This window comes from Fukomys damarensis, unplaced genomic scaffold, assembly GCF_012274545.1.
Source record: "Fukomys damarensis isolate Sample0158 unplaced genomic scaffold, DMR_v1.0_HiC HiC_scaffold_19, whole genome shotgun sequence".
In the NCBI taxonomy this organism is placed as follows: Eukaryota; Metazoa; Chordata; class Mammalia; order Rodentia; family Bathyergidae; genus Fukomys; species Fukomys damarensis.
In genome coordinates, this window is record NW_022900931.1 from 8,483,337 (window position 1) to 8,500,273 (window position 16,937).

At 47.5% G+C, this 16,937-nt stretch overlaps 1 protein-coding gene across 1 annotated transcript in view; it reads right to left on the reverse strand.

Moving 5' to 3' along the window:
* Positions 1–1,687: 1,687 nt before the first annotated feature.
* The window catches only part of Apobec3h (apolipoprotein B mRNA editing enzyme catalytic subunit 3H), a 15,639-nt gene continuing 389 nt past the window's right edge, over positions 1,688–16,937 (reverse strand). Inside the window, exons 2-5 of the mRNA XM_010612773.3 lie at positions 3,349–3,502; positions 2,415–2,682; positions 2,074–2,192; positions 1,688–1,903 (exon numbers count right to left, since the gene is read on the reverse strand). Of these exons, the coding sequence (XP_010611075.1) occupies positions 1,814–1,903; positions 2,074–2,192; positions 2,415–2,682; positions 3,349–3,495 (624 nt within the window). The 5' untranslated portion in view covers positions 3,496–3,502 and the 3' untranslated portion in view covers positions 1,688–1,813. The remainder of the gene's footprint in view (positions 1,904–2,073; positions 2,193–2,414; positions 2,683–3,348; positions 3,503–16,937) is intronic.

A 16,937-nucleotide genomic window follows, 5' to 3' on the forward strand; every position in this document is an offset into this window, starting at 1 on the left:
CCTCAAGCCCCACTGTGTACAAAAGCTTTGTTTCCATTTTTTCCTTCTGGTTTTTTTTGTGCCCCTTCCTTCCTTTCTCCCTTTCTCCTCCCTTGTTTCCCTTCCCTTTTGAACATTTTCTTCTCATTTTCCAACATATATTATACATTGTAGTCCTTATTTCCACTTTTGGTTTCTCATACCAGAGCAACAATGCAGTATGTAAACATATGTATTTCACTTGTGAGTACGGTCTCATGGTTCATCCATTTAGCTATAAATGTCTGAAATGCATCATTTTTTATGGCAGAGTAGTATTCCTTTGCATAAAAGAAAAACCCAACCTGCATTTTTCTTTATCCATCCCTCGGTGGACGAGCATTTGGGCTCTTCCCAAGATCTAGCTATTATAAACATGTTATGAACTGCTGTAAACACGGGTTGCACACATTTCCTTCCTTCCTTTCTTTTGTTCTGCCTTTGACACAGTCTTACTATGTTGGTACATTGCCCCAACTGGGCTCAGACTTTCGATCCTCCTGCCCCAGCCTCCCAGAGCGCCGGGTTTGCGGGCGTGTGCCGCCACACCCCGCTTCATATTGTCACTCTTGCTTCTTAAAGTTTAAAATTTCCTGATATTGCTTTGTTCATCCCGGTACTTTCACCCTTTCTTTTCCTTCTTTGCTGTCTTCCTCCCTCCCTCCCCCTCCCTTTCTTCCTTTCTCAGTGTTTCTTATCATCGCTACGGAAGAATTTCTTCCATTCATATTCAGTGTGATACTCTTGCTTTTCTTCTTTTATCAGCCTCATGTCCTTCCTACTTCCCTTCCCTCCGCTCCGGGGGTGCAGTTGCAGCAGCCAGAGCAGAGGTTCTGGGTCGGCGCCCAGGTGCAGGTGTGGGTGGTGGGACCTGAGCAGGTTGGAAGCACAGCTGGGGCGCCTTCCTGACTCTGAACCCCCAAATCCAGTCCTCCATCCTTCCTGGGATTCAGTGAGCCGCCCAACATTTTTAAATTGACTTTTTGTTCTGTTTTAATTAGCAAGAATCGCTGCTTATTGTTTCAACTAAGAACTCTGAATAGTGGGCTTCCAAGTTTATAGGTATGTGGGTTTTTTGCTTTTCAATCAATTCTACAGAGCATCTCTGCTCATTGAGTTTTGTGTGGACAATGAAAGTGGCTGTCATGGTGGACAGGAGGACCATGAGAGCTTTTCCCATACTTTGGGGCCCAGCTGTAGCCTAGCAACCAACAGTCAAGATGTCAAAACACAGTTTCCCAGGAACACCAGTGCGCTCTGCTTGTTTGCCCTTCACAGCCAAGAATGAGCTGGGACAGGTCACCCTCGGACCCAGAGAGCATCCCCCAGGCTCCAGTGTACCCTGCTGTCTCTCACGGGGTGCACTTCCCCGAGTTTCCTGCTGCACCACTTACTGGAACGTCGGTAAATTTTTGACCGCTCTCCGTAAGCCACCAAACACTGCCTTTTGCTCTTGTTTAGACAAATACTGGAGACCGAGAAGGGACAGAGGACAGCTGGAGCAGAGTATTCCAGCAGTTCCACACTCGGGAGAGAATTCTCCCACAAATGTCTACCTAGGCTCTGTAGAAGTCTTTTATTCTCATTTTTATAAGACCCGACTCCTCCCTTAGAAAGTAACCCAGGTTTTGTGGGCTTTAAAGTTGTCTTTATTTTTTTTTTAATTAGAAAATTACAAACCCACTTATAAAAAAAATGAACATAAAATAAATGAAGGAGGTAAGAAAAGCTTTCTGGACATGGAAGGCCCAGGCTTTTGGGAATGGGGCCCAGGTGTGTGTGATGTCCCAGGCCGTCATCTGGGGACCCTTGACAACACTGGGGGTGAAGTGGGTCCGAGCTGCAAATTTCTGAAGTCATCTGTTAAGTCATGTACACCCCAGGACTGGAGAGAGAGAGGGAGATAGGGTGGGATTAGGATGTGCCCATGGGGGAAAAACTGCAGGGAGGAACTGGGGGAGAGGCAGAGGGTGTGGGAAATCAAAAGGAGGAGGGAGCGGAGCAGGGGAGCCGGAGGGGGCTAGGGAGCAGGCCTGAGGTGCGACAGAGACTCACCGTCAGGATCCGCTGGAAGCGCTTCTTTATGCATTTGCTGTAGTATTCCATCTTGTACCAGGGCGGCTCAAAGGGCCCTGGCTGGTGGTCCACAAAGTTGTACCAGCAGTGAGCGAACTCTGAGAGGGAAGAGGGAAGCCAGGAAGAGCTGCACCTGGGGCAGGGTCCTCTCCCTCCCTTTTCCTCTCCCTGAGCATTGTTTGTACCCTGAAAGTCTTCCAGGGAATGTCAGATCTTGGGCCTCAGCTGGGCCACCGTACTTCTTTCCCGCCCAGCTCTCTGTCCACCTGTCACCCCCAGCCCCACCCCGTGGCTTGTCCTCACCAGTTGCTCCTTCTTACCTGGGTAGCCCATGACAGCAACTGGGACCTGGGCCCTGCACAGCCGCTGCAGCCCCTCCTGGTAGCTCTTCCTCCAGTGAAAGTACAGGCGGGCGGTGAAGATCCTCAGGTACAGGTGCGGGTGACTACTTTTAAACAAAACCAGTTCCTGGGCGCAGCGTGGGCAGGGGCTCCATGTGAGGAAACAGGTGACTTGGTAGCTCTGGGCTTGGTCCAGGCCCAAGGAACAGATCCTTTTAATAAAGCGACTTTCTGCATGGTAACCTTTCTGGAGGGGTCCCAGGCAGAGAAGAAGGGTTAGCAGGTAGCGGCCATGGGTGTTGTGGCTGGGGCTGAGGGGCCGTGTCCTGTGGACACTCTAGTGTGGGACCCTTGCCCAGCACAGGAAGAAGCTCCTTCCTTCATCCATCAACTCTGCAATCCCCAAAGCTCCCAAGGCTTTTGTTTTTTGAGACAGGGTTTCACTATGTACTTCAGGCTGGTCTTGAACTTTCTATGGAGCCCAGGGTGTCCCAAGGCTTTGGACGAGGATTGTGGTGTGAACAGACAGGATGGGGTCAGCCAGACCACACTTCCAGGTCGCAGTGCTCTGTGAGCATGGTGTGGGACACTTGCCCAAGGGCTGCCCAAAGGTGTCTGAACCAGCTGGGCACAGATCCCAGCATGTAGGAGGCTGAGGCGGGAGGATCGCCACCAGTTCGAAGCGATATGGAGTGAGTCAGGGAGGGATGGGGGAGGCTGGCAGGTATGAACTTCTCCAGGAGGGGCAGAAAGAGTGCTAGGCAGGAGAGCACAGCCCCTGCTGGGTCCTAGAGCTGCAGGCTGGAACTCGATAGAGGTCAGAAGCCAGGAGGCATTCAAGTGGCAGTGGAGGTCCCTGCACACCAGTGGGCCGCTGAGCCCCACCTGCCTCTTGCCTAGAGCCTGTCTGTACCTTGGTCCGAAGGCAGCCTTTGGTCAGCAGGTTGCCGTTGGCCTTTTGCACCTGGTAGCACAGGTAGGTCACTCTGCGGTGGTAGGGCTTCGGGACCTTGTATGCGTTGTTAAACTGGATGCGGAATGTTTCTTCTTTCAGAGTCATCTCCCCTCTGTGCAAAAGGAGAGAGCTGAGATGCAGAGCGTCCTCCCGAGCCACTCCGAGGCGTGCGCTCTGCTCATGTTGGGGACCTACCCGCGGGGAGGTCTGCAGTCCCGGGGAGGTGAGAGAGGCCCTGGGGAGGGGGAGGAGCGGAGTACGCGCCCACCTGTGCCGCCTCCTGTGCACCCCTGCAGCTCAGGGGACACTGCCCATGTCACCCTTGTGAGGGGTCCTCCCCGAGAACTGTGTGTGCACCCCTCCCCTCCATGACTGTGTCCCTTCACTCAGTGTCACCCACACGCCTGTGTCCCGAGTCCCATCCCTTTTCTCTGGCTCGGTGGCTACTCTGTAAGGCTGGTGAGGAAAACATAGGCTGACTGGGGCTGGTGTTTTTGACCTCCCATTTATTTTCCCACTATGCCTTATTTTGGCAGAAACATGGTATCTACAGCAAAGCCAGGGGCACTGGGGGCTGTGCTGATTATGTATGACCCAGCTCGTGTGCCCTCTAAAATGAGATTTTTGTTTTGTTTTGTTTTTGATACCGGGGATTGAACTCAGGCCCTTGTGCTTGTGAGGCAGGCGGCAGAATAACTCAGCTAAATCCCTGGCCCTAAAATGAGGATTTTTCATTTGACTAAGAGTGGGTGAGCCTGGAGGGCTGATTCAGGTTTCTCCTTGGAAATAACTTCTCATTTTAGGTAAACATTCTGCCTCTGTGATTTTGTCAGGGGCTCCTAAAGGGTCTGTGGGAACACACAGGCTACAAAGGGGAACCTTTTACTGTGTCCCAAGCCCATTTCGTCGCTCTGGCCTTCCTTCCATCCTACCACTGTGCGGCCATGGGGTCCCTAACTGTGCGAACCTTGAAGAGCTACAATGGAAGGTATGCTAGAAAACACTTACAATAATTATTTTAAGATCAATTTAATTTTTGTTTCACATGGGTAGCCTCTTTTTTTCATGAGAAGAAATGGATCTTCCTATTTTGTATGGACCTTTTCATCTACAGAGCACAGATTACAGATTTATGCATCTTTATGATGAAATTTACAGAGAGGCCTTTACGTGGTTTCAGCCATCCCTCAGCCTCAAATCGGCAGCTGAGCTTGGGAAGGCTCTGAAAAGCCCCTGTGGCCGTACTGTGGTCTGTCCAGGGACCAAGAGACAGAGGACATGGGGTGTGGCTCAAGGGGGCTGGGAGCAGAGAGCGGCAGAGTACCCAGCCCCAGCTGCCTTCCACTTGGCCTGGCTCAGCACCTCCTTGACTGTGGGCTCTTTGGTTTTATTTCTGTCTGAGGCCGCCCGCAGCCATGGGAAAGCCCCTCGACTAAGACAGTCCTACAGCAATGTAAGCAGCTGCCACCTCCTCTTCCTGCCTCGTTGTCACCCAGGGAGGGAGTGTCGCCTCCCTCCACCTACCTTCTCTCCTGTAGGTCTGAGTACCTACTCTGTGGGCCCAGCTGAGCCTCCCTGGCTGACTTGTCCCAGGGCTGCTGTCTCCAGTACTGGGTCTTCACTTCCTGCCCACAAGGCCCTTGCTTTGGGAGGCCAGATCTGTGAGCAAGACCGACCACCCAAGGCCATCTGCCTGCAGGCCCCACCCTCTTCCTGCCTCAGCCTGGAAGGGGTGGGGCTGAGACCTAACTTCTCTCTTTCTGTGTCCCTGGGTTGGCACAGTAAGGCCTGTCTCCAACACAGGAGACGGTGCAGGACACAGGGGTTAAAAAGGGAGTCACTGATGCCAGCGGCAGGGAAGTAAGGCCCAAGTGGAGGCACTCAGCACTGTTCCGGTTTCCAGCAGGACTCTGGGCACAATGCAGAGGGCTGGAGGGCAGGGCACAGGGGCAGATGCCCATCCTCTATCCCAGTCCCCAATAGATCAGAAGGGACCGAGGCTCTGACATCTCAAAGGTGGTTCCAAGCACAGAAAAGCTGAGATATTTCTGGGTACAGCCAGGGTGAGGTCATTTCAGCCTCTGTTGGGCCCTACATGAATCATGTACTCTTTATCAAATGAGCTGCTCCTGAAGCCTACAACAAAAAGCCATTAAAATTCCTCTGAACAACAGGCATGACCATTATATTACCCTAAAACCTGGATGCCAAATCGTATGGTAAAGATGACACACATCAAAGGCTTTCTAGGGTGCAAACAACATGTGGCCTGACCTTTGCTCCCCATGTCCATGGTTATATCTGTAACTTCTTAGGATGGAGGAACTCTTACAGAGGTCCCTGCTTTTCCCCAGGTAGTGGGACAGGTATTGATAAGTTATTTCATGACCCACAGGCCCTCCATTCACAATTTTGTTCTTTCTTTTCCCCCCTGGTAATGGGGATCTAACTCAGGACCTTGCACTTGCCAGGCAAGGGCAGCGCTGCTGAGCTACATTCCTGACCCTTCCATTCACAATTCTGAACAGAAATACTCACAAAACAAGTAAAAGGCAGAGCCCCCACTGGCTGCTTCTGGATCCCTCCTTGCTCTCAGGAAAAGCTGGGGGAGGTGGCACAGGGGAGGAGATTTGCTGCCCTCGCAGGCCTCCCAGGCCAGGGGTTCAAGGACCTGGACCTCAAGTGTGAGTTCTAGAGGCCATCTGCCTGCCTGGGCACAGGTCAGCCAAGGACCTTGAGATTTGAAAACAGAGTGTTGTGAAAGTTGACTCCTGAGAAATTAGGAGTGGCAGCCAGCACTGGGCACCACTAAATAATGCCAGATTTATCAACCATGTTTCTTGGTTCAAGACTAGTACACTAAATAAATTAATTTTTTCACTTTCCTTGGAAAACTTTATAACTGTTGTCTACTAACATTCTGTAAAAGGATGACTTCCAATAAACAACTTGAGCAGTATGTGACACAAACTTCCAATATTAATACTAACTGTGATTAAATAAAAAGGTCCAGCTGTCTCATTTTATATTTCAAAGGGCCCAATCTCCAAAAAGGGTCACAATAATCAAGAGTAAGGCCCACCGCTCCCACTTCAAGACTAGGGTCACTAGTCTGGGTGTTCAGCAAGCGAGACTGAAGGCCATCGTTCAAGGGGATGGGAAGGGGAAGGGGACGGCCAAGAGTTTGGCCTTTGCCCTCCACTGTCAGCCAGGGGGACCCCTCTACAATGACCCTACAATGCTGGGGAGTCACTCAGCCTCCCAAGCTGGGGGATTGTTGGACCCCAGAGGACGGGAGTCAATCAGTGTACATTCTGCAGAAAGAGTGTTACCGAACAGGAGAATGTCCCTGTGCTTCTAAGTGAAGTCACAGAGCGACCCATCCTGGCACAGCTGGTAGAGGGGAAATCTAGAGGTGCTGAAGGCTCCCGACACAGCCCCGTAAGAAACCCTCCAGGGACCTTGACTGGCCCCGACAAATAGATTTTGACTAACATAGTTCTTATTTTGACTTGGTATTAAACATCCAGCAGAAAAGTATAACCATAACCAAACAGTAGAATAATTAATAGTCCTATAAAAACAGCTAAATTGGATCTAAAAAGAGGCGCCAAACCTTGCATCAACTGTTACTCCAGTCTCCAACCACACCTATGACATCGTAGCCTGCTGCTGTGAGAGAGCCACATGCCCAGTACCACTAGCTTCTCCAGAAACGTGTCCTTCAGCCCTTAGTATATTGCTGTTGTTATTTCCATGTCCACTCAAATATCTCTATGGTAAAAATTTGGCTTCTTGTATAGGCCTGGCTAAAAAGATAAAATGCCAATATGAGTAGTCTAGTCACTAAACATTATTATGTTTGCAGTATACACTAACTTCCTCTTGTCTACTTCAGATCTTATATATTCCTCAAAAGCCAGTCACTAAACAGTGTTCAAACCTACAAATCAGAGGCCAGATCCTGAATTCTGATTCTTATAGTAAGAGAGGTAATGGCCAATGTTTGCATCAAAACAGAGTTATCTTTATCTAGTTTATTCCTTGGCCATATTGTAATTAAAGTAAAAGAATTAGATTTCTTGCTCAGATTTTAAATGACAGAGACGGATAGCAAAACACAGCCTTTCTGGGCCTGAAACTGAAATATCTGGAAAATAACAACTTAGTCAAGAAAAAAAGGAGAACTCTGGGAATCCAGAAAAGGCAGACAAGAAAAATAGAAACTACAGAGAAAATGAAGAAAATGCAGAAAAAATAACGAAGCAGTCTGGAACACTAAACTAGGCCCTTGGGGAGATTTTGTCTCCAAAAACAAAGGGCAAACCCAGAGAGGGTTGAAGGGCCCAGACAGAAACAATGTACCAACAGCACTATCCCAAGAAAAACCACCGGATTGTAAGCTGCAAACACAGCAAGGGGTTTTACTCTGAAAGTGCCTCCTTCCACGTGACAGGGTACAGCTGAAGAAGAAAAATCACTGCAGCTTGATGTCCGCCATACTTGGGAGTCAGAAGCCATCTTGGAAAGAGGTTTATTAAGACTGAGCTACTCAGAAGTCACAGAACAACTTTACTCTAGGGTCTCTGGGGTCACTCTGCCACAGGGGGGAGACAGACACAAGCGACAGTCACAGAGAAGGGATGGGCTGGTCTCAGATCCCTTGAGAAGTTTAAGCAGTGGTGAAGGATATGGCGGTTCCTCTCTCTGCGGTGAGAAGTCAGGCGGGTCGTGGTTTTCTGAGCGGGCTGGGTCTGAAAGTGCTGACATTAAGTCCAGCAGACTGTTTAGCCCTACTTGCTGCCTCCTTCCAGGACAGATCTCAGTAGTCTGTTTGCTTTTCCTATCCGACAACATTACCAGAGATTTGCTTTGGCCTGGATAGTTGCCACATCCTAGGGTGTATGGACAGAGGGAGAAATTTCATGAGCTCACAGGCCAAAAGTTAGTTGGGAGATGGCAGTGACTTGGGGTACAAGAAGTGGCACAAACACTCGGAACTGCTGGAGTGAGGGCATCCATAAGGCAGACAACACACTGACAGCTGACTGTGTCCAGCAAAGACAGCTGGGTAGGACTTAACAGTTGCTCAGCAAAGTGGGTATGGAAACAAAATAGGTCCTAGTTGTGACTCACTGTCCCCCGCCTATATTGTGTTGATTCCAATAATATATAGGTCCTGTAGTGGAACCACTCCCCAAATATGTGCAGAAAATTTTGGACTTGTTTCTGTTTTTCTTTGTTTTGTTTCTTCTTCTTCTTTTTAAAAATCTATTGCTACTTGCTTTTCTTTGTTTTCTATGCCTTTTTCTGTTACTTCCTTCTATTAACTTTCTTTTATGCTTTTTGTTGCTGTTGCTGTTTGGTGTGAGGCAAGGTCCAGCTGTGCAGTTTAGACTGACTTTGAACTAAATATGTAGCCCAGCCTGGCCTTGCACTCAGTGATCCTCCTGTCTTAGCCTTCTGAATGCCAGGATTATAGACACGTACCACCATGCCCAGCTTTTCTTTTTCTTTTTTTCAAATTTTGCTTCTTTCATTTTTTTCCCTTCCCCCATTACCTCCACAATGATGATTATTATTACTAAGAACCCTTATTAATTTTTTAGCTATTTAGTTGACTCTATGCTATTATTGCTGTAATCTTTTCTATTGTTAATGGTGATAAAGTTGTTGCTTTTGTATTTACGTTATGTCAATACTGGTTTGTATTTGTGTCTAAATTATTATTACATATTTCTTTCCTATTGTTAAGGATGCTATAGTTGTAGCTATTATTGGTTCTTATAGTATGTTAGTAATGGGTTATTCTTTGCCTCTCTTATTATTGCTGATTTCTTTTCTTTTCTTTTTCTTTTTCTTTTTTTGGTATGGGGATTGAACTCAGGACCTTGCAAGGCAGGTGGTGGCATCACTGAGCTAAATCCCTGGCCCTCCAAAAAATAACCAAACCCAAGGACACAGCAGAGGGAAACAGAACCTGACTAAAGAGATCTCCATAGAAGGGACAAAGTTACTCTACCCTAACTGATCTATCTCCAAGCCACAACACAAAATGTAAGAAAACACAGAAAACAGTGCTCTTCCCCCAAACCCTAACTTCCCAAAAGCTGACCTCTTGGACACTGAAGTAGACAAAACTATAGGCAAAGAACCAAAAAACCAAAATGCTCAAAATGTTTGAGGAGATAAAAGAAGAAACAAGTAAATGCACAAGATGTTTAATGAGCTAAAAGAATGTGATCAAACGAATTAAAGATGTTACCAATACAATGTTTGATGATCTTGAAGAAACAAACAATAAGGGAGATACTTTGGAAAAGAATGAGAAAGTATGAAAAGAAAGTAAGCAGAGAGAGATGATATGAAAATTTCACTGGAAAGCATGGGTAGTAGACTTGACTGATGTAAGGTTAGTGTCAGGAATAGAAGACAAGATGGGTGTAATAGATCATAAATGCAATACCCTAAAAATGACAAGACACCATGCAAGCTGAACCCAGTGGTTGCTAGATGACTAAAATCCCCTCAGAATTATGAAAAATTAGAAAATAATTTAAAAGGTATACATTTTTTTTCATTGAAATTATAGCAAAAAATCTCCAAATTTAGGGAAAGCATTCAAAATTCAAGTACAAGAGGCATATTGAATCCCAAACAGCCACAACCAGAGAAGAACTTTCCCAGGCACATCATAATCAAAATTCTAGAAAGTTAAAAAAAAAATTCAGAAATTCAACAAAAGGAGAGAATACAAAAAGCTATTAAAGAAAACAGCAACTACTCTATAAAAGCTAATAATTAGAATAAGAGTGGATTTCTCAGCACAAACCTTAAAGGCAGGAGATCTTAGAGTGAAGTTTTCAAGCCCTAAGAGAAAACAATTGTAGAGCTGGGGTTTTAGCTCAGTGGCACCACGCCCTGCCTCAGAAGCGCAAGGTCCTGAGTTTGATCCCTGATACAAAAAAAAAAAAAAAAAGGAAAGAAAAACTATCAGCCCAGACTTTTATATCTTGCAAAATTGACAAAGAAATCCTGAAGAATGACATGACCACTAAACCAGCACTGCAGAATATATGTAAGGAAATCTTAGATAGGGACAGGGAGGCCACCGGCAGCAAAGAACCCAAAGGAAAGTATATGTCTAATTGGGCGAGTAATTTAAAAAAAGGGAATCCACACTGGAAAAATAATGCAATGACAGGGTGCGATAAATACCTAACAATAATAAATTTCAATGTCAGTGGTCTCAACTCCCTAACCAAAAGACAGCCTAGCAGGTTGGATCAAAAACCAAAATTCAACCATATATTGCCTACAGGAGATGCATGTCATCCAGAGGAACCCAGACTGCAAGTGCAAGGGGAGAAAATGATACTCCATTCAACAGGCACCTGAAAAGCAGGAGGCGCTATCTTTCAGCCATAGCAGATTTCAAGCCAAGTCTGATCCGAAGAGACAAAGATAGCCACAACATTCTGGTAAAGGGAACAAATCAGCAGGAAAAGATAACAACTGTAAATATCTATGCACTGAATGTTGCCACACCCGATTTCATAAGACAAAAACCACTGGATTTAAAAGACAGACAGACACCAATACAGTCACGGTGGCAGACTTTAATAGTCTACTCTCACAATTAGGTCAGCCAGACAAAGAAATAGCAGAGTTAAACCACGTCATTGAACAGATGGACTTAACAGAATCTACAGAAAATTTCAGCCAACAACACAACATACATTTTTCTCAACATCACATGCAACTTTTTCCAAAATATACTGCACCTTCAGACATAAAGAATACTTAAATAACATAGAACTGAGGCAAGCCCCTACGTGCTGTTAGATAATAGTGAAAGGAAGTTAGAAGTCAACAGCAAAAGAAGCCACAGAAACTATGCAAACACATAGAGATTAAATAATACATTAATGAATAATCAAGAAATCAGGGAAGAAATAAAAAAAAGTCCCTAGAATCAAAGGACAACAGTTGAAGCACAATACAGCAGAACCAATGAGATACTACGAAAGCAGTCCTACAGCGAAGGTTATAGAAGTAAATGCATAAAAAGAGTAAGCCTTAATAAATAACCTAATGAGGCATTTCAGGATCCTAGAAAGACAAGAACAATCTAAATATGAAACTAACGGAAAGAAATTAGACATATGAAAGCAGAAGTCAATGAAATTGAGACTAAAGGGCAAGACAAAGGAATAATGAACAAAACACTTGTTTCTCCAAAAGGATGGGAAGGGTATCTGGGAATAGGGAACATTGGAGGGATGAGGGAAGGGAAAATAAAAATGCACCAAGAGCCGGGCGTGGTGGTGCATGCCTGTAATCCCAGCACTCGGGAGGCTGAGGCAGGAGGATCGCTGTGAGTTCGAGACCAGCCTGAGCTACATAGTGAGTTCCATTTCAGTCTCAACTACATAGTGAGACCCTGTCTCAAAAAAACCAAAAAAAAACAAAACACCAAGATGTGATATGCGTATGTACCAGTTCCTCCACAATGAATGGACTTACTACGCATTGCAAAAATGTAAAAATAATATGATTAAAACAATTACATTTTCTATTAACAGAACAGAGAACAGTCTGAATGCTCTTAAAGCCCACCTGATATACTTGAGTAAGCACTTCAAAACAAATAGAGGTTAGTATTCAAGACAAAGCTCTTCTGACAAATATTGGCTAATTTTATCTGGCTTCTACCATTTTAGGGGCCAAAATTTACCATTATTTAATCAGCCTGCTTAACATGCTTATAGATTGTATCTTCCAGACTTCTCCAGATCCACATGAAAGCTAATGCTCACCTGTACTATGTATTACCAAAATAGTAAATGTATGTTCCTAACAACTCTCGATTATAACTTAAGTATCACCAGACTTACGTTCACAAGTCCGTGCACTGTCAGACTCTACAGTAAGCTTCATGGACTTGCTGATGTCCTGATTTTCCAAAACAAACCTGACCATCCAGAAAGGATGGTTCTTTAAAAAAAACAACACCCAATCTTTCTATGTCTCCTTTAGATCAGTCAGAAGGATAATTTTCATCTTTATGAAGGCATTCAATGCCCTCTCTCAGCCTAAAGCAACCACGAAAAGATGGTCCTTTGGGTAGCATCCTTTAAGAAGGAAAAACCAGACCAGGGATCTGGCTCAGTGGGTCCACCGCCTGCCTCACAAGCACAAGAGCCTGAGTTTGACCCCTGGTACCACAAAAAACAAAAAACAAACAAACAAAAAGTACTAATAAAAAATCAAAAGTCTTGTGAGTCTTGGGCAGAGAAGAATAAGGTAGAACGAAGAATTAAAGATAGATAGCGGTTCGGGGATTTAGCTCAGTGGTTCTGCCACCTGCCCTGCAAGCACAAGGGCATTGGATCCCCTGTGTCCCCCCAAAAGATAGGTAGAAAGAAGCCAAGAAAATTACAGTTGTTAAATTGTACTTTCAAGAAACAATGAAGCTTAGGAACACAAAAAGTTATTTAAGCTTGTTTCTTTTCACAGAAATTCACTCAGGAAAAAAAACAACAACAACAACAAAATTTCCAAGTATCTGAAAGCTACAATAAGCCTATAAATTATGACCCATGCTTTTCACCTGTAAATAGCCCCCCAACAAACCTCCACCCTCAAGGAAGCAGTGGTTTTACCAGGCAGCAGAGCTCGACTTCGAATATGTGTAAATGGTTTACATTCTAACCTACTCACATGAGTAATCTGACAGGCAGTAGGAATACACCTAGCTCAGCCATTCCAAGGATGCCCCCAAGACCACACAATAACCCCAACTCTGGAACATAATGTATCTCTCTGTCAAGGGCTAGCACTCTATTCTGAGTGTGTATGGTGAAAATCCGGCCTACTAACTCTCTTTATGCCTTTCACAGTTGTGTCCTGAAAATTCTTCTCCTGTGATGGAAGCCAGTGAACCTACCCCATGGGTGTCAGCCATTCCAAGGATGCCCCCAAGACCACACAATAACCCCAACTCTGGAACATAATGTATCTCTCTGTCAAGGGCTAGCACTCTATTCTGAGTGTGTATGGTGAAAATCCGGCCTACTAACTCTCTTTATGCCTTTCACAGTTGTGTCCTGAAAATTCTTCTCCTGTGATGGAAGCCAGTGAACCTACCCCATGGGTGGGGTGAGCCGGGGTCTCCATCTCCTTTTGGGGGACTTCCTCAGACTTTATCCAATTACAGTGGGATGGCGGGGCTCTGCTTTGCTTCTGTGCGCCAGGTCCCCAGTGCTCACTTCCCGCGTCACCTGGAGTCCCCAAGCTGCCCTTTCCCTGCCCGGTGAGCTCCTGCTCAGCTCTGTGCTCTTTATTGGGCCCCGAACAAAAGCTCTGAGCTCTCCTGCCTCTTCTTACCCAGTCACCGTGGCTCCTATTTAGATGATATTCCGTCTTGTCTCTTTAGCTCAGTCCCCTTCACCTGTCCCTAACTGTCCAAATCCAGAGCGTCCTCTCTGGCTAGGGTTGGGGAACAGGTCAGAGGTGGTGGTGGGGATGGTGAACAACGGGGAGGGCTCCAGAGTGCAGCAAGACCTGGGTGGAAGCGGGTGTCAGGTCAGGAACCCCGAGAGACCGACTCACAGGAGGAACAGCGACCCTACCAGTCCCCACCCACACCCAGGAGCACAAGGTCCGCTCTGGCTGCCATGGGCCCGAGTCCAGATGCCGAGGTCCTAACCCCGAGCTGGGACGTACACTGGATTTGGAGTCAGGCCCTCTGACCGGGCCATGTGGTAACAAGAGGCCCTAGGTTGGGGCACGATGCAATCTGCCTGGCGGCCTTGTGAGAGGAGGGGAGCGGGACACAGAGATGCCGGGGTCACACGTGTGCTGGGGAAAGACCACTCGAGGACACAGAGAGAGGCGGCCATTAAAGCCAGGGACGGAAGCCTTAGCACAACCAAGGGGCATTTCTCAAAGTGTCACTAGCCAGCCTGGTCCTTGCTTTAGGGACCACGAAAACTAAAACTAAAGCAACGGGAAGGATCTCCAGGCAAAGGCTCTAATTGCCCAGCAGGAGGATACAGGAGAACTGCGGTCTGGCCTGAGGGACATTTCTCAAAGCTTCCAGTCTTCATGCTGAGGGATGCACGTTTATCTTTGGTTTGAGAACAAGATTCAGGTGTGGTGGAGTCTGGGGCTGAGTGAGTCGTCAGGAACATGCATAGAGCATTTTCTTTTGGCCATAGGACAGTGAGCTTGCTGTGCAGCTGGAGAAGTGTGAGATTCTCATCTGGGAGATGCAAATTCTATGAAGCCAGAGGATGGTTCGGAGCAAGCAGGGAGTGAAGGCAGGTGGTGAGTGCTGGGGCAGCTGCACAGCAGGCCGGAGGGAGAGGTGGGCATAGAAAGGCCCATCCAGCCCGAGATTCGGAGGCCAGAGGACACCGGGAGCAACACGAGAGCGGGGACGGACGCCACTCACTGGAGGCCAGAACCAACCAGCCCAGTGGGCGCAGGACAGATAAGGCCCTGCGGGCTCGCGGTGCCTGACCATGGAGATGCCCTGACCTCGGGGACCGCTAGGTGTGTGGCCAAGTGACACAGGCCAGGCACAAGCGCTGCTAGAGTGCAATAACACCTGTGAACGAGGCCCGCTGGGAGAAGTCACAGGGTGTCATCGACAGGGTGCAGGGCAGCCAGGCTGGACCAGCAGGGCCCAGGACTGCACCGTGTGGCTTTTACTGATCCTTTGTTCTGCATTCTCGCCCGGCCTAGCTCTCACCTGTGCTAGAGGGGAGGCTGGAGGTTACCTGATTTTGAAAGACACCCTTGCGAAGAAGTCTATTTTTCTGCTTGCTTTCTATTGTATAGCACAGGAAGGTCTTATTCCAACCATTACGATTGGGTAGGTTTTCGAAGTGGAACTTGAATGTTCATTCAGATAGCTGTTGTATCGGGTCCCTGAACTCAGGAGAAAAAACAGAAACTCCAGAGGGGCCCTGCGGTGACTCCAAGCCACAGTCCACTACACACAGGACCCCAGAGTCCCATGGATGGCGCCTCCCCGCAGCCCTCCAGGCCCTGAGAATCCTGCAGCCTTTCCAGGCTGGAAGACAGGAGGGCAGAGGAGGGCATGGGCCAGACGGGCCCTTCCACCCGAGGCCCCGCTCTGCTGCTTCCAGTGGGACACCGCGCCGCCCTGTGTTCCTGCCCTTTCATCCCAAGCCAGGAGAAAATGTCCAAGACACAAAGCCCTGTCAGACTGAAGGAATACCTTCTAACCTCCAGTCCTGTTCACTCCTGACTCTCCACCTCTGTGGGCTACATCTGTTGAAAAATCAGGGTAGGCCCTCAGTTCACACACAGCAGCCACTCTGGTGAGCACTTCCTGTCTGGACAGGGAGCAGCGACCACACACAGAGGGAGTCACCTACCCAGTCACACAGCAGGCTGCTGACAGAGTTGGGTCTTGACAGCAGGCCAGGCCACATCTAGCTGGCCAGCCTCGTGGCCTGAAGGACGAGTGTTTACGATAGAAGTCTTCCTTAATTTGAAAGTATGAGCATTTTGCATAAGTATTCTAATTTTCCCCCTCAGATGCCATTTTAGTGGCAGTCTCTTGAGGTGAAGTGTGACCGCCAAAGCTCTGCTCTGTGGGGTCCTTTGGCGGTCACTGTCCTGATGACGGTGGAGATGTCCTGGAGAGCCACTGTCCTGCTCTTGTAGACAGCTAAGTTAGATAGAAATATGACAAGCAGTCAGATGGGGTTAGGCCCTTGTGAGAGTGAGACCAAAAGTAAAACACATCACAACCGTGGCCAGAGACACATCTGTTGGAGACCAGTCCTCAAGATAAAGACAAGATGACAAGGCCTGCAAGCTTCCTAAAAGGATAAACACTGGACCTAAAGAAGCCTTGACAGACATCAGCCACCCCGTGGATGACCAGAAACCTGTGGACCCATTATTTCCTAGAAGAAATCTTTGTTCTTTCCATAGGCAATTGTTACAGTGACTTGTTTCCCAATCGGATCACCATTACTTAAGCAACTGTACTTGTAACCCTATTGGTTGATCATAGCTATAACCCACGTTGTACCCAAGTGGGTGTTGCTCTATAGAACTTTCCTGAAAATGGCGTCTCTGGGTACCCGTTCAGGTCCCTTCCTGCCTCTCAGGAGCTATCCTCTCAATAAATATTTTCCTATTCTGCCTCCATTGTTCCTAGAATTCATTCTTTGATTTTCAGAGAACATGAGCCCAGCATAACAGACATCTAACAGGTTGGGAGATATAATATTTTCATATTTCATCTCTGGTATCACTCACTGCCTCAGAGAGCGCGTCCCCGCCGCCCTCCCCAGCGCAGCGCTAGGCCAGCACAGGTCACCGAGAATTCTGTCAAGTGTTTGACCCAAACGCCAAGGGCTCAGTCAAGCTGCCTGTTAAATCCTGATTGTGAACGGAGCCCAGGAACGCGCCCAGGGAGGGACGGCCCAGCCCGACGACTTTCGGACGGGGCAGGGAGGGAGGAAGCCAGGGCTGGGTGGAGGGCGGCGGGGCGGCCAGTT